We start from the raw sequence: 22,715 nt of genomic DNA, 5'->3' as shown, positions 1-22,715 counted from the left end.
TTGGGTTTATTCAAATGTTTATTTTACAGATGAAGAAACAGCAGCCCCGGGAGGAGAAGTAACCCAGAAATATTCCGTGGAGGAGCAAGAACAAGAATCCAAGCCTGGACCCTCCTAGGCAGGTAAATTCTTCCAATCATACCAGGGAGTCTCGCTTTTAGAAATCTGACCCTTTGATTACAGAACAACATTTAACAAGATGAAGTTTCTGGTTCCCACTTAAGTAGCTAACAAATACGTACTATATACTCATTATTATAATGGTATTTAAGATGACACAAAGGAGTAAAATGTGGCAACTAGTTTCAGTAGTCAGGCCTTGAAACACTGCTTCTTAGTTTACAGGCATTACACGGGCTCCTTTGAACTATACGCAGAAAGACTTTATGCAAAATTTGCAAACATTCCAAGGAGTTCATACATGTGCCCCATGCCACCCCCAACTTTTGGCCTCCAGGGTAAGAACCTCTGGCCAATTCCAGGACAAGTGCCAGTGTCGGGCTTGCATAGCACCAGCCGCTATCTCGTTTCTGGGTCTGTTGGTTAGAGGCTGCTTCTGTTTCGGCATCCTTCATCTTTTATTTAAATGGAGCAGCATCTTATTTTGGAAGAGCTTTGATGCAAGAGAGGAGTAATGTTTTAATAAGTTATTAGCTAGCCAGATGGGGCAAATTAATAGAGAAATATAATAAGATGAAAACATTTTCTTTCAAAACTGTTAACAATAAAAGTGGGGATGGTCGGTGTTCATAATAGGAATTTATTTTCTTTGTTTACTTTTATAAAAGAAAGAAAATGAAATAGAATTTTTAAAAAGCCTAAATTACCACTAGCTGCATACTCACTTTTATTAAGCCAATAGCCAATGGGGGAAAAAAAAAAAGAGTAGGGGGTGTGGAAAAAAAGAAATAGATGTATCTTCTGAATGATTGTTTCTTAATCCTTCCCTTTTGCTAGAAAAGATTTATGGTTCTGAAATGGTTCACAACAATTTCTTCATTTAAAATTGTTTGCCCAGCGGGCATGGCTCAATGGTTGAGCATCGACCTATGAACCAGGATGTCATGGTTCAATTCCTGGTCAAGGGCACATGCCCAGGTTGGGGGCTTGATCCCCAGTTTGGGGCATGCAATGATTTTCTCTCATAATTCATGTTTCTATCTCTCCACCTCCCTTCCTCTCTGAAATCAATAAAAATAAAATAACCAGAAAAAAATAGTCTGGGCAGCTCTGATATTACTTTAAAGTTATTGATAATAAGGCTTGATTTTTACTAATTCAAAAGTATCTGATGGACACTCAGCATTTGGACAGCACTGCTACGGGAGGCAGTATGGTGTGATGGACCATTTTGGAGCGAGAGAGTCCAGGACTGAATTCCAGTATTACTTCCTCCTTAGCTTTGACAATAAATGAGGTACAAAAACTTAATGAGCCCCAGTTTCCTAATCTTTGAAATGAAGTTATGTATATTTTATCTCCTTTATGACAGTTATGAATAAACATTTTGAAGAGTAATCTCTCTAAAAAAGACTTGTAATTTAGTAACTGATAAAGTTGATATGTTGTGCCTTAGAAATGATCTCATTCTCTTTTATTCTTTGCCTGGTATTAATAGCCTTAGCAATAGTGCATTAGCATAATGTGTAGTAATCATAACAGTTAACATTCATTTAGCCCTTCCTATGTATTATCCTAAATACTTTACACTTTGTAATCTTCCTGGAAATCATATGAAGTTCTATTATCATTCCAGTCGAGGAAATTGAGTCCAAGCTGTTGATTAGCTTAGCCAGGGTCAAACCCAGACAGAATCCAGAGCCAGAGCTTGTTAACGACTCTCCAAGTTGCCTTTTGCCAGGATTCTCACCCAGCTCCCTGAGTGTTCACCATGGGGCGCATTAAGTAAAGGGGCTCAAATCTATGGTGACAGGTGGAAACTGAACTTTTGCCTGTGAAGATGCAATAGAGTGTACAGATATCAAATTATAATGTTGTATTCCTGAATTTATATAATTTATTAACCAATGTTACCTCAATAAGTATAATTAATTTTAAAAATGGGAATCATTTAAGTTAAGCACCTCGCCAGTGGCTGCCACAGTGGTACTTAATAAATGCTGTTTCTGTTCCCTGAAGACTTCTACATGATAAGATTCATGTATCTTTGGGGGTTGTGGGGGGGGGCACCATTCAACCTACAAATAACATCTTTATCCAAATATCGTTTAAAAATATATTTTTATTGATTTCAGGGAGGGAGAGAGAGACATAAACATCAACGATGAGAGAGAATCATTGATTGGCTGCCTCCTGCACACCCCTTACTGGGGATGGAGCCCACAGCCCAGGCATATGCCCTGACCGGGAATTGAACCGTGACCTTCTGGTTCATAAGTCTATGCTCAACCACTGAGCCATACCGGCTGGGCTTAATCCAAATATCTTTATGTCTTAGGATATTCCCTCTGGTATTCTTGACAAACAAACCCATTCATTCAAAGAGGGAAAAGAAATTTCATCTCACCCAGTTTAGGCCTGTAGTTTTATCAGTTACAAAATTTGTTGGTTGAAATATTTCTCCTAATATGCCCAGTTGTCATGAGCCTTCTCCATGTTTACTTGAGAATGAACAAAGTTTTCAGGAAACAAACCATTGTTACCCATTTAAAAGAACAAGTTGGAGTTCAGCACTCCTCCCCTTTTCACTACAAGCATACCCATCGCCATCCACTTAGAAGGCAAAAGAGAAGGAAACCAACAGTAAATATTGTGTCCTCACTGTTCTTCTCAGGAGAATGAAAAATCCACTTGGCTAAATTGTCAGCAAACTTTTTTCTTTTAGTACAGTTTATCATTTATTTATGTAGCTCACGTCTAAGTACAAGATTACCAAGGGTAATTAGAGTACGTAATATAATTGCCTAAAAGCAAGTTTTGACATAACTCTATAAACTCCTGCCTTTCCCTTCTCTTCTCCTCCTGCCCCCACTCCACCCCCATGACTTCAGTAACTAGCTGACCTGGAATGCTAACCAACCCAGTAGGGAAATACCACTTGATCTGGGGGTTTTCAGAGAGAACATGTCAACAATGCAGACTCTTAGAGAAAGCCTAGCTCTCCACTCATTCTCCTAAAAACCGTAATAACTGAGATGCAGAAGTAGGTCAGCTGAGGGCTGTGAACAAGTAACAGGCTACATTACTATTGTCACAAAAATCACACCTATGAAAGATCAGTGTTGCTAGTCACCAAAATAAGACCACCACTGAACTCATCACTAGAAGCTTTCCAGATTGTAGAATAAGAAATAAAGAATATGCCAGAAGAGCCCTAGCCAGTTTGTTCAGTGGATAGAGCATCAGCCCATGGGCTGAAGGGTCTTGCGTTCGATTCCAGTCAAGTGCACGTATTTGGTTGCAGGCTCCATCCCAGCTCTGGTGGGGGCACATGCAAGAGGCAACCAATGGATGCGTCCTTCTCACATCAATGTTTCTCTCTCTGTGTCTCTCCCCCTCCCATCCACTCTCTCAAAAATATTATTAAAAAAAAAAAAAAAGAATATGCCATAAGAATGAGGAGGAAAAGGAAGATGAACAACAGAAAAACAAAAGGTTTTAGGAGTAAATGTATTCAATGTTACCAAAAAAAATGACAAAGAACAGAAAATTATATAAGAAAATTCTATTGGAAGAGTTTTGGTTGACCAACTGCCTATGCAACCAGATTTCCTTTGATAGAACTCTGGGAACAGGGCTCAGCGGGTATGCTTTTGACAAGTCGGTGCTGCAGTAAGTCCCCTTCCGGGCCCTCAGTTTGTTCTGTGAACAAAAGTCTTCTTCTGAAGACCATCAAATATAACTGATAGAGATGACATAAAAGCTTAATTTTTCATGGTCTGACGTCTAGCTCCTACGAAAATCAAGTCCTTAGAACCACACAGTAAGCAAGTAGTTCCTTTCCCATATCCTGGGTTTGATGGCCAAGAGCTGGTGATGAAAGAGAAAGGCAGAACTGCTATGATATGCATGGAACACAGTCCTCAGGAAAGGGGTTTGTCATGACAGAAAAGTAGTTTCAGCTGAACAATTTAGCCACTTTTCGCACTCTTATTCCCCTTTAAGTGCAGTGAATATTGGGGTCTTATGAGCCCTTGCTAGGGTCTTTCCGCATTAAGAGTTCAGGAATCTGGAGAAGGGGCTGTGCATAAATGGATAAACTAGACATGAAATATAAATTTGGGAGGCATGGAGGAGCCAGGGGAGGCTCCATTTTCTAGTGAAGTGGGCTCTCCCAATGTCCGGACCCACGGCTTTTTATTCCCACATTTTTCCCTTTAGCAAAGCAGATATTCATATCAAAGGTAAGGTTTGGTAAACAATAAAGGACCATCAGGTTAGGGCCGTGTTCTGCAAACTGCGGCTCCTGAGCCACATGCGGCTCTTTGGCCCCTTGAGTGTGGCCCTTCCACAAAATACCACAGCCTGGGAGAGTCTATTTTGAAGAAGTGGCGTTAGAAGAAGTTTAAGTTTAAAAAATGTGGCTCTCAAAGGAAATTTCAATCGTTGTACTGTTGATATTTGGCTCTGTTGACTAATGAGTTTGCCGACCACTGGGTTAGGAGAATTGCCTTTGGCTGTTCCAGCAGCAAGTAACAATATGCAGATTTTCAGCCCTGCTGAGAGTCCATTCAACCTTTTGAGGACTTCTCGAATTTATTATGACCTGCTGGACTTAGCATCCAGCAGCCCCTTATTTCACATTCTTATAAAAAACAGATAAGCACATCATAGAACTTATCATTTCCACAAGTACTGTAGGAAATTAAGCTACTGAAAGTTCACTGATGCCAAGAAGAAAACTAAACATGTCAACCCTCCTCTCAGAAGGTTTTTTGGTACTTTGGCAGCTCCCAATTTTCACAAAAAGGGAACCCCAATTGGTAACTCACAATTATTATTTGGAGATCTTTGGGGTTTTTTTACTCAGTTTTGGGTGGTACATCTATAAAATTTTGCCAGACCAGTAACACCCCATTACAAATTAAGAATCTCAATGAATTTTTAAAAATAATTATTCAGACTATTTCTAAGTATATTTTTCAATTTCAGTCCTTCATCATTTTTAGAGTTATTCATTGATATTTAATTTTTTAATCCTGATAAAATACATATAAAATAACAGTTTATTATTCTTACCCGTTTTGAAATGTGCAGTTCAGGAGTATTAAATATATTCACATTGTTGTGCAACCACAATGTTTCCATCTTGCAAAACTGAAACTCCATTCCATTAAACAGCAACTCCCAATCCTGTTTCCTCCAGCCTCTGGTAACCACCATCCCACTTCATCTAGAGTTCGACTACTCTAGATGTCTCATGTAAGTGAAGTCATACATTATTTATCTGCTTTGTGACTGACTGACTTCACTTAGCATAATGTCCTCAAGTTCTTCCATGTCGTAACATGTGTCAGGATTTCCTTACTTTTTAAGGATAAATACTATTTCGTTGTATGCATCTACTCTGCTTTGCTCATCCATCCATCTGCTGATGGGTGCTTGGATTGCTTCCACTTTTTGGCTACTGTGAATAATGCTGGTTTAACATGTGTGTACATTTAATGACTTTTTAAAAATGATTTGTAATGACTTTAAGGCCATGGTTAGTGCTGCAGCTCGGTTTACTTTTCCCTTCTAAAAACAGCGTGGTAGTCCTTGGGAAAATATCTTCTGAAGGAAAAAGCCACCCAGAAGCTATACTCTTTCCTCTTTCCTTATTGGATAACAGGGTTTCTTTTTCTTTTTCAACAGGTATAAAGCGATTCACTTTCCCCTCCAATATTGGCAGAAATAAACAGGGGTAACTGCCCTGTTTCTATATGAGTAAATGAAAAGTCACTAGGAACAGGACAAGATATATCACACACACCCCCATTACAAATTTCTCTTCCTATTTATAACATCTACTCAACACTAATGTACTCGATCTTCTTTTTGATAGCCACACAATACTGAGATTGATTTAATCTAAATTTAATAGTTATTAAATTACTATGAAATATCTGTTAAAGTCAAATTCTAAAATTTCTTCCCAGATAACAGAAGTCCTTTATTCATAAATACCTCTGGAGTCTGAAAAAAAAACAAAAACAAATAATAAGCATAGCTTTGAATACACAATTACTCAACACATGCCATGTTACCCAATGGCCTCAAATGATAGTTGGACTAGAAATACATGTTTCCTATTGTTCTGCTTTTGTTAGTGTTAATAAAAATGAGAGGCAGCTAGGAGTTCAGATACAAAAACACTCTGCTCTTGTATATAACTCAAACCAAAACTGTCCCAACAACTTGGACAAATTGTTGGTGAGACTTTTTCTTTTTAGCACATTATTTCAGTAACTCTCTTCTATGTAAAAGATTATAAAACTTAAGAATAACTTAGTTGCCTAAAAGCAATAATATGCTTTGACTTACAACTGATAGTTTTTTCCTCTCTGAGGAGTCTATAGAATTCTCCAAATATTTCATGAATGGGTAAAGAAAGTTCCTTAACTGCCCTATGGCTGTTTGATTTTCTTCTCTGGCTTTGCTTCATTGCAACTCTTAATGGTTTTCTTAGCTTCCTCTACGATTTGGGTGCTGAATCCATCACTTCTGGTCTGACTTCTAATATTCAACCTGGTATCAACGTGAGGAATTGCTTACCTACGAATGGCTGGAGAGTCCTCTACAGTGGAAAGAAAATTCCCAGGAAAATGTTAAGCAAGGATGGAACTTTCTACGGGGCACAGAAAATATTGTAGTCACCCACAGAAAACGTAGAGCAAGATATCTGGAGACTGTGAAACCAATGAACTAACATTGGGCCTGACTCTTACATAGATCTGAGGTTTTGCCATTAACCACAGGAACTGAGTTGCCCTAAAAGAGCAGCTTGTGATTAGTTCCCCAGGACTGGAACCATCACGTAAGATTGCACAGTACACAGCCTACATGATGGTATTTGGAGGCCCTGACCAAAACATATTTGAAAATTTGTTGAGAGATTGCACTGCCTGTTAAGTAGTGGTTTGTGGTAATGCAGTGGCTTTTTTGTTTGTTTTTTACTGTACAGGCACTTCAATTAGCAAGCATAATTAAGGGCCAAGGGTTTTTTCCATATAAAATATACAAAGCACTCCATTTTTTAAAAGTAACCGTTATAGAATATGCCACGAGGACCTTTTGACTTTATAATTTAGTAAAGTGTTGCAGATAAAGTTGTACCAATTCACAAGGAACAACAATAAACACTACTATCACTATTACTATTACTTCTGAAGAGTGCAAAACCTTTCCCTACACTCCTTACCACATCAGCGAGACAGACTTATCTTTATTTTACACAGGAAAGCCGTGACTGAGAGATTTGGAACTTTCCCAAAGACACAAAGTAAAGTGAATGAATCATTGAATGAATGAAGAGAAATAGAGAAAAAAAGATAAAAGATAAGTGAAAAGTAAGGGAAAGAAAAGGAAGGAAAAGAAAAAGCCGCAATAGAATTTGTGTCTCCAGATATTCCCATCCTGGGAATTTTTTTCCCCATTAGAACCACTTTTCTACCTACCAATCTTAAATTATTACTCACATAGAGTAAGCATTTGTAAAAGCCATTTTAATGGAATTTAACATCACTTCACAATTATTTTTCCCCTCAGCGTTCATGAACTGAGCCACACCAGCCAGGGTAGGATGTTTTTTTAATGAACAAAGAGAATAACAAAATACAGTAGAAACTAATCAAATAGAACAGAATAAAAAAGAAAGTATCAGCATGCACCTATTTTGAGATGTTTGTTTTACACTCCTGAACTGTACATTTCAAAATGGGTAAGAATAATAAACTGCTATTTTATGTATGTTACCAGAATTAAACTATTTTGAGATATTTTAGTTATATAGTTATGTGTATATATGTAGCCTGCATCCCAATGTAAAATGTACTTTTCCTCTTTATTGTGTTTAAAAATGTTTGAATGTCAATCCTTTGTGGAAGGGTATTATTTAATTCTGTTAAGAATTTTTAGAAAAAGTTTTCCAGAAGTTCAGAATAACATAAACAAAGTTCACTGGAGTTTGAAGTAGGATATCTCTGGACCTTTCAAATGTTTCCTTTGTTTTTTGTTTTTGTTTTTGGTTGTTTTTTTGTGTGTGTGTGTTTGTTTTTGCCTTTAAAAATAATTAGTAGATTTTATTGTTAAGAACAGTTTTACCCCTAGCTGTTTTAGCTCAGTGGATAGAGCGTCGGCCTGCGGACTGAAAGGTCCCAGGTTCGATTCTGGTCAAGGGCATGTACCTTGGTTGCGGGCACATCCCCAGTAGGGGGTGTGCAAGAGGCAGCTGATCGATGATTCTCTCTCATCGATGTTTCTAACTCTCTATCCCTCTCTCTTCCTCTCTGTAAAAAATCAATAAAATATATTTTTTAAAAAAAAGAACAGTTTTACCCCTAGCTGTTTTAGCTCAGTGGATAGAGTGTCAGCCTGTGGACTGAAGGGTTCCAGATTTGATTCTGGTCAAGGGCACATGTCTGAGTTGTGGGCTCGATCCCCAGTAGGGAAACAAATTCTCATCATTGATGTTTCTATCTCTCTCTCCCTCTCCCTTCCTCTCTGAAATCAATAAAAAAATATTTTAAAAAAAAAAGAACAGTTTTATATTTACAGAAAAAAAATGAAGAAATAATATAGAGAGTTCCCATATACGCTCCATCCAGTTCCCTAGTAACAGCTTACTTTAATATAACACTATCATTAACTAAAGCCTATACTTTGCTCAGATTTCCTTAATTTTCACCTACTATCATTTTTCAGTTCCAGGATTCCATTCAGGATAACACAATACATTTAGTTGTGTTTCCTTAGGCTCCTTTGGGCCATGACAGTTTTTCACAATTGGCTTGTTTCTGATGACCTTGGGTCACTGGTTAGGTATTTTATAGGATGCTCCTCTATTGGAATTTTTCTGATGATTAGACTGAGGTGTTGGGTTACTGGGAGGAGGTTAACAAAGCTAAGGTACCATTCCACGGCATGATACCATGGGTACGCACTATCAACAGGATTTATCACTGTGGATGTGGGCCTTGATCAGCTGGCTGAGGTAGTGCTCAGTAGTCTTCCCCACCATAATTTTACTCTTTTTTAACCCCCTTTCTACACTGTAGTCTTTGGAAACAAATCACTGTGCTCCTTTTTAAAAGAACTAATTTAATTAACGAAAGTTTGAGCTTCAATAAGTCATGTTGAGTTCTTTCCAAAGAATGCTACTTCTGAGTACACCATCCCTTTTTAGATACAACATCTTTTTCGGCAAGAGGAGGACACTTTTTTTTTTTTTTTTTCACTTCTCAGATTTTCAGGTTCCAAGTATGAAGCACAAAAAAAGCTGAGTGATTGATGTGGAATTCCAAAATAAGCTGGAAAGAAGTTAACCCAAATCAATTGTAGGTCTTTTTCTTTTTCTTTTTTTTTTCTTTTTTGTCCTTTTTTTTGTTAATCCATACCTGAGGATATTTTTCTATTGATTTTTAGGGAGAGTGGAAGAGAGAGCGAAAGACAGAAACATTGATGTGAGAGAAACACATCAATTGGTTGCCTCCTGCATGGGCCCCGACCAGGGCCTGGGCCAGGGAGGAGCCTGCAACCAAGGGAGGTGTCCTTGACTGGAATCGAACCCAGGACCCTTTGGTCTGCAGGCTAAGAGTCTATCCACTAAGCCAAACTGGCTAGGGTAATTGACTTTTCTCTCCAACTCCAGATTCTGACATTTTAGAAGTAAATTTAACCCCAAATATGTTGGGGTTTTGTTTTGTTTTTAACATTCCTTTATAGCTAGTATTTAGAAAGGTAAATCTCTTATTGAAAAAAAAATTTTTTTTCAGTAATTTGGAGTACTTTCTTTTGGTGGAAGAGAGCTGTAGTATCAAGTCTTCTGAAATACTCCCCAGGTAAATGCCACCCTACCCAAACACCTGCTACTCATCCTTCATTGAGGTTGCCTAACTCTCTACCACTCCTGTTCCCATGGACAAAAACAACAACAAAGAACGTCCTGAGCAAGCCCAGACTCTGTTTTTGTTACTTCCCCGCATGTTCTCCCTACAGTGCTCTCGTTTCGTGACTCACACGTGGGCTCATGTGAACACGTGTTGTTTTTATTGCTCTATTTATTTTAACATTCTCCTCCATTCAGGCCAGAACAAAGCCCTCCCCCTGAGTAATGTGGATCATAAGTCCAGGTCTTCTCCCTCTCATTTTGGGAAAGGAGAGGAAATGTTACTTCCTCCCCCACTGTACACAAATCTAGGGAGAGGAAAATGTCATTGCTTGTTGCTAAAAGAGCAGTGATATTCAGCAATAAAAGACAGACTCTTACTCCCCAATCAGGTATGAACTAACTTCTTAGTGGACTTCAAGTCCTTGCTATTTCCCACTGTCTTAGTGTCCCCACCCAGTCACAGGGTTCCCTTTAGGATTCAGTCTCTCCCTCTGGCTCCCCAAACTCAATCCTCATCCCTCTCCTTCCCCTCCATCTGGCAAAACTCTGCTTTGGGTCTCTTATCCATGCAAAGATGAACATTACTGACAAGAACCTTAGCTTTGCCATTTCCCAGTAATATTTGCAATAAACAAGCCTCCAGATGTTCCTTCAGCTTGGAGGACAATCTGAACTCTGTGGTTTCAGGAAAGTCATGGGTAAGGGAAGAGTAGCGTCTGGGGAAACAGAGAGGGTAGGGCTGAGGTCTTCCAGATATCCTACACACCTGATTCCACTGTCCTTGCTCAACTTTGAGTCTTTGAAAGACTATGGCTCTCTTGCATCGATGTTTCTCTCTCTCTCTTCTCTCTTTCCCTCCTCTCCTTCCCTTCCACTCTCTAAAATTAATGGAAAAAAATATCCTCCAATGAGGATTAACAAACAAAACAAAACATGCAATACTGACTATATTTAGTCAGGGGCACTGACCTCCTTTCCCTTAGATTGTCAAATGAAAAACTGACAACAGCCAGTACAACAATAACTGTCCAGTGTGAATGAATCAAAATTATTCCTTTTTTTTTTTTCCAAATTGTAAAAAAAAAAAAATTTTGGTGTGCCGCAGAATTTTAGTAACTAGTTTATGTGTGTGCCATGAGATGGGAAAAGGTTGAAAATCGCTGACTTATAAATGTAGAACCTAAATATAGTGCATATTCTAACAATAGATTGTAGCAGATGGTTTACCAATAATAACCAACTTCTTCTCACCTTTTCATAATAAGAAACAATAAATCAATAAATGCACAATCTTTAAAATTGCTTTTCATCAACAAGAGGGAAAAGAATCAAAGAAAGGGGAAAATCAATGCTTTTTTTTTTTTTTTTGACCGATTCTAGATTTCATGAGAGTGAAGTGAGATGTGACCATATAAAACACTTTTCATATGTTAGAGCTGGCTACTGAAAAGGTTGGAAAACAATACAGGGAACTGTAGAAACTGGCAAGGAAAAAATATTGTTAATCTCAATTCTTTAAATTGCTAGCAGGATGTGCCCAAGGTCTTACAAGGCGTCCACCTTCGGTGTAATGAATGTTTCTATGGCTCAGGCGTCTGGGCACCACTTAGCTGATTGCCTCTGTCTTGGGGTCTCTCACAGGCCTGCAGCCAAGGTGTCCATCAGGGATGTGCAAGCAAGAAATTTAGTTTTAGAGGGGAAAGCAATGGCCAGGCAATTAATTTGTGCATTTTTAAAAGCTAAACTGTATAGAGAAAAAGCAAATAGTATTTGTAAATGAGTGATTTATCTCATTTATGAAATTGAAATGATCATTAGGACTATTTTAAATGGATTTTCAGTACGTGGTTGATTCTAAATAAATAACACCCATAAGAGAGCAGAGGCATTGATTTTCCTGAGACGATTGTTATTCAAAATCATTTCAACTTGGCTTTAGGGTACAGGGAAGGCAGCATGTCCTCATCCTCTTTTAACAGCATTCCCCGGTTAAAAACCTCACTCTCCGGATAAAAAGCAAGTACTCAGTGGTCGGCAAACTCATTAGTCAACAGAGCCAAATATCAACAGTACAACGATTGAAATTTCCTTTGAGAGCCAAATTTTTTAAACTTAAGCTTCTTCTAACGCCACTTCTTCAAAATAGACTCACCCAGGCCGTGGTATTTTGTGGAAGAGCCACACTCAAGGGGCCAAAGAGCCACATGTGGCTCTCGAGCCGCAGTTTGCCGACCACTGCACTAGACCCTATAGTGTTTGGCCTCACTAACCATTCCCTCCTCTTCCTTTTTCTCATACTCCCGTCCTCCCTCACTAGATCTCTGTGCTCCATTACCTGCCCTCTCTGGACCACCCACCAAGCTCCTCCCCACCTCTAACCTTTGCATAAGCACTAGCTGAGCCCTCTATCTGGGCAGGTCTCCCCACCTGACTACCCATTGTTCTGTTAGACACAATCATTCCTTGGATCTTATCTCAAACATCTCTTCCTCAGAGATATGCTCACACTGGATCAGGTTTCCCATAGCCTCTTATGCTCTGCTCTTTTCAATAATGTAATTGATAGTCATATATTTGTATCTATTATTTAATTGCTACCTGTCTCCCCAACTGGACCAAGTTCCCTAAGCAGAGGGTCTCTCCCTGTCTGAGCACATTCTCCCACCTTCAGCCAGCACAGCCTGGAACTTGACACCTGAAGAATGTACTCTCATGTACTGATCAGCTACCTGGCACCACCCCAGACTCTATCTAGATAATGAAGAGGAAGCAAGTATGGGTCACCATGAATAAGATTTTTTAAAAATTAGGTTGAGTTTGACATATACAGTTGTCTAGTGAGATAGCCTAAAAGCTATAATTTTCTGTGGAAAATCCCAGTTGCTTATATAATTTCACTCACTGAAATGATCACTCCTTCTGTCGCTCATTTCCTTCCAGGCCTAACAGCATGGCTCATTGCTCTTCCTCTGCAACCAGAGCTAGGAATTTTAAAAAAATCATTGGCAGTAACTTCTCGCTGAGGTCCACCTACCAGGACAAGGCCTTTGTTCCAACGTCTACTTAGTTCCCACTCTGGCTTTGAGGAAAGATGGGAGGCTGACTTTTCTTTTCATGTGACTGAAGTTGTTTTATCTGCTCATTTGAATTATCCTGACCATTATTATAGAGAATTACGACCTGGTAACACAAAGACTTGCCATTTTTAAGTGTTTTGTGGAAATTATTCTTATCAGAAAGTGTTACTTACCAAAGCCAAGCGACTGAAAGTCAACAGCAGTGAGCCGTATGCTATTTAAGCTGGGACTCTGAGTGACCCATATTTTTTTTAAGTTGGTGACTTGACATTCATTCCTTCACTCATCCACTCAGCAAGTATAGACTGGTTACCATCTCTGTGCCAGGCACTAGGATCATGAGGGTCTCCCCAAAGTCTGAGACATTGGAGCAAAAACATCTTACCTGACTCAAAGGAGAATCAGAGAAAAAGGAGACAGCTGCAGGTCAGAAGATAGAAATGATCTTCAAAGAAAGTTAACTGTGATTTGAATGGTAAATGTTGTCAAAATGGACTCAGATGAGGTGGCACCGTTAATCTCAGGAGGAAGCAAAACAGGCACAAAACAGGTCAGCTTGTTCCTCACAGATACTGCAATGTCTGCGAAAGTCTGCAAAACCTTCCCAAGGATCATTTTCTTTCTAGAAGATTTACATGTGATTATAGCTGTCCTATCTGAGAGGGGGGGGAGGGCGGAACACAACAACAACAACCACAAATGACCACTCAAGGGTACACTTTGTGCTTCCCATTTGTTTCAGAGGTCCCCAAGACCACCCACGTGCTCAGGGACTCGATAGAATGACTAACAGGACTCAACCTACATTGTGTCCACAGCTATGGTTTATAGCAATGAAAGGATATGCAACAGGACCAGCAAGGAAAGAGAGACACTGGTGAAGTCTGAAGAAATCCAGTTACAGGCTGCCTATGCTCTCCCTCCCATGAGTAGACACGGAGTATGCTCCCCTCTCTACCAGCAAAAAGCGACACATGTGCAATGTTTCTGCCCAGGGCAGTCCATCAGAGACTCCACACCAAGGTTTTTATTGGAACAGGTTGTGTGGCCATCCTCTGCCTGGCAACGAGCAAAATGTCAGGCTCCCGGAATAAAGCAGGTGTTCACCATTAATTACAGAGTTTGCATAATCTAGGCAGAGTGAATCATCTTTATCCATTAGAGAAGGGAGAGGACATTCCAAAACCCAGGATCCCAGGTGCCAGCCCAAAGCCAAACTTGCACCAGGCCCTTCTAGAGACAGCAGCCTCAGAGTCGCTGTGTTAACTCTTCTGCACACAATTCTTTCCATCGTCCTTCAGAACATGTTGTAGAGAACAGAAAATTCGTGTTTATCTCTCTCTGTATACATGGCTAAAAAAGTGTGGTTAGCTTCAATTTGTAGATTGTTATCGCTAGAGTTATTACTAGGAATTATCATTTTTGGATGAGTATTACATTAATAACATTGTTGCTGTCTAGTGTTAATGATTATATTATTATATTATAATATTATTAATTTCTATGATACATTGTGTATCTCAATATAATATTCATATTAACCCATTCCATGATCATGAACATGTTAAAATCATGACAACCTCAGCAGATTCTGTGTCTGGCTCCTTATCGTAGTTTTCTTCTAATCTGTTGCCTTCTTTAACAGGACAGACTTTCTGCAGCTTGAAGGAGCCAACCATGGATTTCAGGCGTGTGAAGGACTATTTCTCCTGGCTCTACTACCAATACCAAATCATCAGCTGCTGTGCTGTCTTGGAGCCCTGGGAGCAATCCATGTTCAATACCATCTTGCTAACCATTTTTGCTATGGTGGTGTATACTGCCTATGTTTTCATCCCAATCCACATCCGCCTGGCTTGGGAATTTTTCTCCAAAATGTGTGGCTACCACAGTACACTTTCGAATTGATCTTGGTTGCATTCTGTGAATCCGCAGTGCACATGTGTATGTCGCTTACAACTCCTTGTTTTAGGTGATTACCGTGTCTTCTTTCCCTTTCTGATCTAAAAAGCTCTCACTTCTCTATGCACTCTTAGGTCCTGCCTGAAATTTGAGAGAGATGCCTCTTTAGGTTCTTTTGTACATGTTACATTGTGCATCAGACCAAGATAGTACAATGACCTTACCTCACGTACCATATTTTCTCAATTTAAATCTATGACTTTAGTGTGTGTTTTTTTAATCAGAAAATTTCATATAAAATTTTTTCTGGAAAGTAGGCTCATGAGACCTATCAGAATCGTGTTTAAAATATTTGCTCCCTTGATACCTATTCTATACTAAAGGATATATTTTTTAAAATGTGTTCATAGGCTACTGTCAAAAGTATCAGATCCTTGTTTACAATATAAAGATGTGAAAAAATTATATGGGCCCCCTAAAGTATTGGTTTTTTTACTCAACTACTGATACCTAAAATTCTTTTACTTCAAGTGCAAAAGAATAGGCTGGAGGCAAATATCTGCTTTCAGACATGGTTCCTGAATCGTTTCAAATGCCTCTAAAAGTTGGGCTTTTATAACAATTTAAAATCAACAATGTTGATTTTAGATAACCCAATAAGTATTACAATACAAAATATTTTTTACATATAAGAAACAAAATATAATCAGAGTAAATTCAGACATTGTGACTGTGATGTTGTCTTGCCTTCCATGATGCTGGAGGCGGTGGGGGGCGGGGGGAGCGGAGAGAGAAAAGAAATTGCTTTTTTTCTGTGCTTTCACTCAGTGGAGTGGGGAGCATGTATTGGGCTACAGGAAGAAAAGCTAATAAATAGGCTGGAAGTAATATTCCACCAGCAGGAACTCGACAGCTCCAGTTAAACACTCCTTTGCAGAGCAAAATCAAGATTTATTAAATTTCCTTCAAAGTGTTCATTTTAAAAACAATTGCTGCCCTAGCTGGTTTGGCTCAGTGGATAGAACATCAGCCTGGGGACTGAAGGGTCCCAGGTTCAATTCTGGTCAAGGGCACATGCCCGGGGTTGCGAGCTCAATCCCCAGTAGGGGATGTGCAGGAGGCAGCCATTCAATGATTGCTTGCCTCTCTCATCTTTGATATTTCTATCTCTCTCTCCCTCTCCATTCCTCTCTGAAATCAATAAAAATATATATATTTATTTAAGAAAATAAAAAACAATTGTACATTTTAATTATACTGCTGAATCAGATGTGAATGCCAAAGATCAAGCATTGCAATTTTTCTTTCCTCTCAATAAATATCAATATTAGTGATACTGGAGGGTAAAAGTATAAATAGTTTTTAGATAATATTTGCACCCTTGTTTGTGTTATGGAGAAAAAAAATTTCCAAAAAGAGCTAGAAAGATGTTTGGCATGCCAAATTAACTTGCATGTTGGTTTTCAAAAACACACACAAGCACATGGTTTGAAAATAAACCAGATCTGACATGTACTTGTTGATTTTTGCAAAATAAAATTAGGTTTAATTTTATAAATAAAATATCCACTTCAGATTTGCTTTTTTCCTCATTTTACACTATCTAGAAGCTTACATATGCATTTCTCCCCCAAATTATCATTTCTTACTAATCCATTGTGGCACCTGATCGTAAAACGGTAGGGTAAAACTAACCTTTATCAAGGGTCTTCTCCATGGGGGACATGTGTTACAGGTTGAGGTAGGTGTTAAGGTCTCCCAGTTACAGGGAAGGGACCTAGAACTTGGAAAAGATACATTTCTTGTTCAAGGTCTTTAGCTACTAGAGGCAAAGCAAGGAAGCAGATCCAGGTCAGGACCACACGAAAGCCCATGGGAGGACAACGTGAGCAAATGAAAGCTGATGGAATGGGAGGCACCAGGTGTTAGAAAGCAGAACCCCGTCAAATAAAAGGAGACAGCTGAGGTCAGAGAAACAACAAGCCCAGGTCCCAGCTTCCGCCTTTGCTGCTTCCTCGCGTACTGTGCTCACCATTTCTGTGCTGTCCAGGCCCATCTGCCTCTTTTGAAAGATTGCTTTCACTTTTAAATATTTAACAGAGGATTCTCAGTTAAAGCATGAACTTGGATGCATTCCCAGTTCACAATGATTCAACACCCTTAGTACGTGGACCCCTGCTAAGTACTCTTGGAATGCAATCACAAAGGTACTGCACTGACCTTAAAATCCTCCTTTCTAAAAAGAATTAAAATAAATATGAACAGACACAGCAAGCTTGATAAGGGGTATTGCAAACCACAGCCCCAGGATGTCACTTTAAAGGTAAGCATTTCCTCTGAGTCTAGGTAATCAAAATAACAAAGACAGGGTAAAAATATAATCAGATATGTTTGGGGGGCAGGGGGGACAATCTGCAGAAGGGAAGAGGGCTGTGCCTGCCCTGCCTGCTCTGTCATTTTCTAGACGAGGCAGAAATGCTCTTGTCCTTGACCATAGTTAGCCTGGATTAGAAACACTTTTTTACATGCTTTTCCTTGGCTTCTGCTATTTGTATGTTTCAATGGTTATACAACACTTTAAAAAAAAAAAAAAGGCCAAAGTTTCATAGTTGAAATAGGCTTGCATTTGTCATTCACTAAACTAGGAATCGCAAAACGTTTCTTCATTGGTATTGGCCAAGTCTATAGTTGTTTTTATCTGCTTGTGCAACAAAACAAAACACAAAATGTCAAGAAATAAGGCAGCTTTAACATCAAGATAACACTGGTCAGTCTTTAATTAAAAGTCATACATGAAAAAAATATCATTAGTCCACATTTTCCACTACTTTTCTTCTTTCATCACTAATTTTTTTCTTCCTCTCACAAGTAGAGCATGTACCCCTAGAAGGCAGGAAATTTGACCTTATCTCTGAATCCCCAGTATCTACCCCAGGCCTGGTACAGAGCTTACAGATGCACATCCTAGGGAACATAACAGTTCCACACGGAAACAAGGAAGCTCACTTTGCACTGGGCCAACCTCAGAGTGGACAGTTTCTGGCTATTGACCAAAAGAATAACATTCATTTATTCATTTTGCATTCAACGAACGTATGACAAGTCCACCATGTATTAATAGGTAGAGAAATAGAGAGATGAATAGATAAGTGATGAAGTACAGTAGAAACTAGTTGGTAGGTATTAAGGTATTAATTGTAAAGTTCTCTTAACTTTACTGCATGTTTGAAATTTTTTCTTTAAAAAATGCTGAGGAGAAAGTCTACCACTAGGAAACAAAGATGAACAAGACAGAAACAGGAAAATCCCTGAATTTATGAATCATACAATTCTGTAGGCAAGAAGACACAAGAAAAAAAATATGCAAACAAAATATTGATGAATTGTAAGATCTTACGAAAAAAAACAGCGGAGTGCCGGAGAAAAAGCAACAGAGGGCTGAGGACGGTGGAGCACTTGGGGGCTGCATTCGAGTAAAATCCAAACTTCTCTCAAACTTCTAATCCACATGAAATTCAAAATTCCAATGGCTGCTTTTTATTATTGTATTTCTAACAGAGGCAGCGCTTCATCCAGATGTCTGATGGTGGGGGCGGGGGAGACTGCCAACTAGAGGAGAGGTCCCACCCTCCCGGCCTCTGCCTGGCACGCCCACACAGGGAGGTGAATCCCCAGGCCGGCACTGTCTGGATCACTGGGACCAGTGATGGAGGGCAGCCCACTGTCACTCAGCTGGGATTCCCACTCAGTGGTGAGACCGAAAAAAGAGAGGAGGAGGAAAGGGAGAGGGAGAGACCGGGGAGAGGGAAAAAAGAAAAGGAAGCATTATCCCTCCAGTTTCTACGTTCATACTGGAAGGCCCTTCCAGAAATTGCAATACCTCTCTTCCATCCTCATCCCTCCATGAACTTCCCTGATCTCGCATATTTTTTTCCTAACATGAACCAAGTCTAAATTACATCTTGTTCATGTTAATTTTTTTTTATTGATTTTTTTTACAGAGAGGAAGAGAGAGGGATAGAGAGTTAGAAACATCGATGAGAGAGAAACATCGATCAGCTGCCTCCTGCACACCCCACACTGGGGATGTGCCTGCAACCAAGGTACGTGCTCTTGACCGGAATCGAACCTGGGACCCTTCAGTCCACAGGCCGACGCTCTATCCACTGAGCCAAACCGGTTTCGGCATGTTAATTTTTTTAGTTTCTTTTGTTAAATTGATTCACTTTTGCCCCAGGTAAGAAATCTTCTGCATAACCAGGCAACTGATCTCCTCTCCATCCTCCAGTCGCTCTTGCCTTCCCTCCAAGGCCTGGTTTATAAGGATCCCTCTGCCTCTCACCATCCCCAGCCCCTCTCCATCACTATTTCTCAATAACCTCGTTAGAGAATTAGGGACTGAAGAACCTCCAGCGATTCTTCCCATGAAAAAGGCAACAGTCCATGACATTCTAGTGACTCAGCATTTCAGCTTCCCAAAGCTTTCCCTGGTGATGGATAGGACCCTGCTCCTGCCCTGACATTCTAAGGCCTTTGTAACCCTAACACTATTCATCCCTGTTGTGGGAGAAAGGTAATGCAGTCCATAAACAAAAACAAGCAAGCAAACAAATACACAAAACTCCAAACAGCAATCAATCCGTTCTTTGCCTGAGAATTGGGAGAGAAAATAAAGTTCATTCAGTGGGTGGTGGGTTTAGGGGAGAGGCCTGCCTAGGGCGTATAGCTTGCATTTCAGTAGCCATCCTATTCACCCTACTGCAAACCCCTGCTCTGATTCCCCCACAGGCCCTCAGGCCTTTTAACCTCTTCATGGCCCTCACCTGCCTTCTCCTACATGCAGCACAAGTTTACTGTCCTCTGCAAACTCAATTTTCACCAGGAAAAGGGATTGCGGGTGAGGACAGGCAGCTCTGAACAGAATAAAATAAAACAAAACAACAACAAACAAAACAGGGAAGTGGTTCATGCCCTGGTCTAGGCCTATGGTCGGCAAACTGTGGCTCGCGAGCCACATGCGGCTCTTTGGCCCCTTGAGTGTGGCTCTTCCACAAAATACCACGGCCTGGGCGAGTCTATTTTGAAGAAGTGGCGTTAGAAGAAGTTTAAGTTTAAAAAATTTGGCTCTCAAAAGAAATTTCAATCGTTGTACTGTTGATATTTGGCTCTGTTGACTAATGAGTTTGCCGACCACACTAGGCAATAGACAAAGTATCCAAAAAAATCATATAACTGTCAAATGTGACCCCATCTAGTAGCTTACCTCTCGCACCTTATTATGCAAAGGGGATACCATTCTCCCAGCCCTGAACCAGAGAACGTATCCCGCTCCACGAAGGAGGGAGAAGAAGAAGTCTGTTGCCCACATGCACACATGCTGTGCCGCTCCCCGGTCAGTTCCCAGTTATGCGGGCGCTGCTTCCGGAGGGCACGGACCTTGTGTGTTCCCATGTAGCTCTGTAAAAGCTCACTAAACGAACAGGGAGATGAATACATTAATAAACTTACTATTCCAGTGTAGGCTGCATGGAGTCCTATTCCAGACATGATTTGTGTCGAGTGGCTCACCTATAGGGAGAGTTTTAAAGTCCGAAGGAGCAGCGAGGGTGTTGTTGCTGGCCCTCCCTTGCATTCTCCGGCCTGTTGCTTCTTCTTTCCTGCTCGGAATTCACGCTCACGGCAATCCCCACGTGGGCACTGTTAAAAAGGCGGAGGATCAACATGGGTGTCTGGCTAATTGATATTAGCTCCTCAAGTACCAAACCATTTGTTCTCGTCTGTGGCTCTACATTAGAATCATCTGGGAGTTTTAAAAACCACCGATGCCTGGCCCCAGCCAGAAACATTACATCGAAATCCCTGGAGCGCCCCGGCCCCAAGTCTGATGGTTTAAATAGCTCCCCAGGTGATTCTAATATTCAGCGAAAATGGAGAACCTCTTTACCAGGGTTCAGTGAATGCTAATTAAGTTACTAAAATGCAGCCGAGAGCTGGACCCTCCACTGACTCTCTCCCACTCGCTGGTTCCCTGAACATGTCTATGTTATGGTCAAGGCGCCAGTATTTCTCTACATACAGTCTTAATTGCAACAGACACGGCTTCCCTGCCGTTCTTCAGTATAAGTACTAAACACCCCCACAAGAGCTGGAAGTACTAAGTAGTTAATAATATCACACTTCCCGCTGGATTTTATTCCTTGTAATGATGTCTTCAATCACTTCATCACGCATCATTTAAAAGCAGTAAAATATCCCAATTTGAGCTTGTAGGCATGAAGCTCCAAATGCATGCAGTCCGTGCCGATGAGCCTGGTGGAGCTTTTTCATTTGCAACCTGAGCATAAGATCACGTCAGGATAATTGGGTTAAGCCAGACAGACAGAGCCATCAGCACTGCTCAGAGCCTGCTGGGCTTACTCATCTCGCTGGAACGCTGAGCATCTCGCGGGTAGGGGATGGTGCCTTGCTTCCTTCTGTTTTTAATCACTTGCAGCTATACATCTTTACTGTGAGGTATATTACATACATATGCACGATGTATATGTGATATTGGGACTATCAAAAACATACAGACACCAACCTTGAAAATTCCCTGAGCAGACAGAATTAGTTGACTCATTCAAGCAAAGCGTAATTTAGCTTATTGTGCAAGACTAACTTGGCCTGGGTCATTTCTTGCTTATGCCTCTGGAAATCATAAGCAAAACTGTTTCCCAAAAATTGGTATTAGGTAACCACTAACCAATTCCCTGTCATTTTAAGAAAATTCTAATTTGATAACCAATCACTGTGAAGAAGAAACAGTCATGACCTTTCCACTCTATAAAATGCTTTACAAGGACACACTCTGAGCCTCAGTCCATGTTGTGGTTTGAGCCCTCCCAGGTCACAAACTGTCTTTTGTGTGTGTGTGTGTGTGTGTGTGTGTGTATGTGCGCGCGCGCGCACAATACCCTTTTACTAATTACTGCTTTGGTGATTCATTCATTTCACTTCTGTTACTTATAAACTTTCAACTATATATACACACATACATACACACAGGCTCACATATATCCTATCTAATAATAGACAAATATGCAAATTGACCGCACCTTCGCCACGCCCACCAGCCAAGCCACGACCAGCAACCAATCAGGACGAATATGCAAATTACCCAAACAAAGATGGCGGCTAATTTGCATATCAAGACAGCATAGAAAGAAGCCAAGAGCTACAGAAGGGAGCAAAGCTGCAGAGAAGCAAGCAAGCTGGGGGGGAGGAGAAGGGAGGAGCGGAGGCAGGGCTGGGGGAGAAGGGAGGAGCGGAGGCGGGGCCGGGGAAGAAGGAAGGAGAGCGGGCTGGCGGAGAAGTTAGAAAAGCAGGGGGGCTGGCGGAGAACGCGAACGCGGGGCGGGGGACAAGGGAGGAGAGGAGGCAGGGCTGGGTAGAGTGCAGCAGGAAACCCTATTGCAGGATTTTTCCTGCAACGGGAACGCTAGTATAAATACATATATTTAACTGTCTAGAGCTACACCAATGTAACTGGTGGCAGAAGCCATTCTAATTAGAAACTAGGCCAGCCAAATGATACGTGTGATAGAAAAAGAAACACCAGTCACGTATGATGGAAAGATAACTATTAACCAGTGAGGAGTAAAACCCGAGTTCCGGTTCTCACTTCACCTTGGTAGGCTTCAGGTTTCCCT

At 40.5% G+C, this 22,715-nt stretch overlaps 1 protein-coding gene and 1 long non-coding RNA gene across 3 annotated transcripts in view; one reads left to right on the top strand and one right to left on the bottom strand.

The window, feature by feature from the left end:
- SPTSSB (serine palmitoyltransferase small subunit B) overlaps positions 1-16,601 on the top strand; it is a 27,694-nt gene extending 11,093 nt beyond the window's left edge. Inside the window, exons 2-3 of one of the 2 annotated variants that reach the window (XM_028146539.2) lie at positions 30-122; positions 14,771-16,601. In XM_028146539.2, coding sequence (XP_028002340.1) covers positions 14,803-15,033 — 231 coding nt within the window. In that variant the 5' untranslated portion in view covers positions 30-122; positions 14,771-14,802 and the 3' untranslated portion in view covers positions 15,034-16,601. Of the gene's footprint in view, positions 1-29; positions 123-5,321; positions 5,383-14,770 lie in introns of those variants that run through there. The other variant, XM_054711036.1, reaches the window with a different exon arrangement.
- On the bottom strand, positions 545-22,715 carry LOC129147744 (uncharacterized). Its single transcript, XR_008555000.1, has 3 exons — positions 22,693-22,715; positions 20,536-20,724; positions 545-613 (listed from the first exon to the last, which is right to left on the bottom strand). It is a non-coding gene; the product is annotated as an uncharacterized LOC129147744 (long non-coding RNA).

The sequence above is a fragment of the Eptesicus fuscus genome, chromosome 3, assembly GCF_027574615.1.
Source record: "Eptesicus fuscus isolate TK198812 chromosome 3, DD_ASM_mEF_20220401, whole genome shotgun sequence".
Lineage (NCBI taxonomy): Eukaryota > Metazoa > Chordata > Mammalia > Chiroptera > Vespertilionidae > Eptesicus > Eptesicus fuscus.
This window is presented reverse-complemented; position numbering and strand designations above follow the sequence as displayed.